General features: G+C 49.0%; 1 gene segment (V, D, J or C); it reads left to right on the forward strand.

Annotated features, from left to right (window-relative positions):
- Positions 1 to 1,344, forward strand: part of LOC115290691 — a 3,815-nt gene that overhangs the window by 485 nt on the left and 1,986 nt on the right. The window contains 1 exon segment of the V gene segment in view: positions 615 to 872. Coding sequence covers positions 615 to 872 — 258 coding nt within the window.

Below are 1,344 nucleotides of genomic sequence, written 5' to 3' on the forward strand. Positions count from 1 at the left end.
AATTTCAAATAGAAGCTCATGATTAGGTCTTGTAGCACTTTGTCATTTCAGAACTTCTAACTTGTTCTAAGAGTTTCTGAGCTGACTTCTGTGTTTCTAGTCCTACAGCTACAGTTTTAGTGATATTTTTGGCTATTGAAATTTACATTCAATACTTTCATAACCTACTGTTGATGTACTTTGTGTCTCTCCTCACCAGGTGCTTTGCATAGACCCCTCCAGGCCCAGACCAGCTGCTCAGGGTGGATAAAAGGGGTCTTTGCCATGTAAGCTGAGCTGCGTCGGGCAGGCAGGGACAGCAAGATGGTGTCACAGAGGCAGGTCCTCATATCCTTGCTTTTGTGGGTCTCAGGTGAGAAATTTCAGATTTGCAACATTTCTTTGAAGTAGTATCATCTTTCAGTTAAAAAAAATATTTTACGATATAATGAGAAATTCTGGCTATTTCCAAACTAGGCCCAATTATGCGCTGACAGGCACACTGCTTTTCAAATGACATATTTCAGGGCTTCTGTGATAAAGTGCGTGTGTCTCCTCATTACCTGCTCTGATTGCAGGTGCCTGCGGGGCGATCACGATGACGCAGTCCCCAGGCTCCCTGGCTGTGTCTCTGGGTCAGCGCGTCACCTTGAACTGCAGGGCCAGTCAGAGTGTTAGCAAGTGGTTAGCCTGGTACCAACAGAAACCTGGGCAGCATCCTAAGCTGCTCATCTACTACGCATCCACCCGGGCATCTGGAGTCCCCGACCGATTCAGCGGCAGTGGGTCTGGGACAGATTTCACCCTCACCATCAGCAACCTCCAGGCTGAAGACGTGGCGACTTATTACTGTCTGCAGGATTATAGCTCTCCTTCCACAGTGCTGCAGCCTCGTACACAAACCTCCTCCCCAGGGCCGTGGGGCAGGGAGGCTGTGCTATGCCAGCTGCTTCCTCCCTGCTCAGCCCTGAACACGCACGTTCTGTGTCTGCCTGAGAAGCCACCTCTCCCGACTCCTCCTTACAGGGCTGTTTAAGGCCGAGGGGAAGGTAGGAGGATGGCTTCTACTGCATCCTTTTAGTGGGAGATTAGTGAACACAAATGCCATAAAGATGTCTTGGAGAAGCTGTCAGGAGTTTTTGTGTCACAGGAAGTGGCAAGTTTTTCACAGACAATGGCATAATTGAGCCAGTAGGGTTGTCTCTAGCCTGTGGTGAAGGGCCCAGTGAATTTTACACCCTGATGGGATGAATTTTCTCTTCCCTGTGCCTCCTTGACTCTGGAACATTACTCGTTAATTTCCTCATTCTCCTGGTCTCCTTCCTTCACCCGCAGTCACTAGAGCAGCTTCTAGTCCAGCCATCA

This window comes from Suricata suricatta, chromosome 4, assembly GCF_006229205.1.
Source record: "Suricata suricatta isolate VVHF042 chromosome 4, meerkat_22Aug2017_6uvM2_HiC, whole genome shotgun sequence".
Taxonomy (NCBI): domain Eukaryota; kingdom Metazoa; phylum Chordata; class Mammalia; order Carnivora; family Herpestidae; genus Suricata; species Suricata suricatta.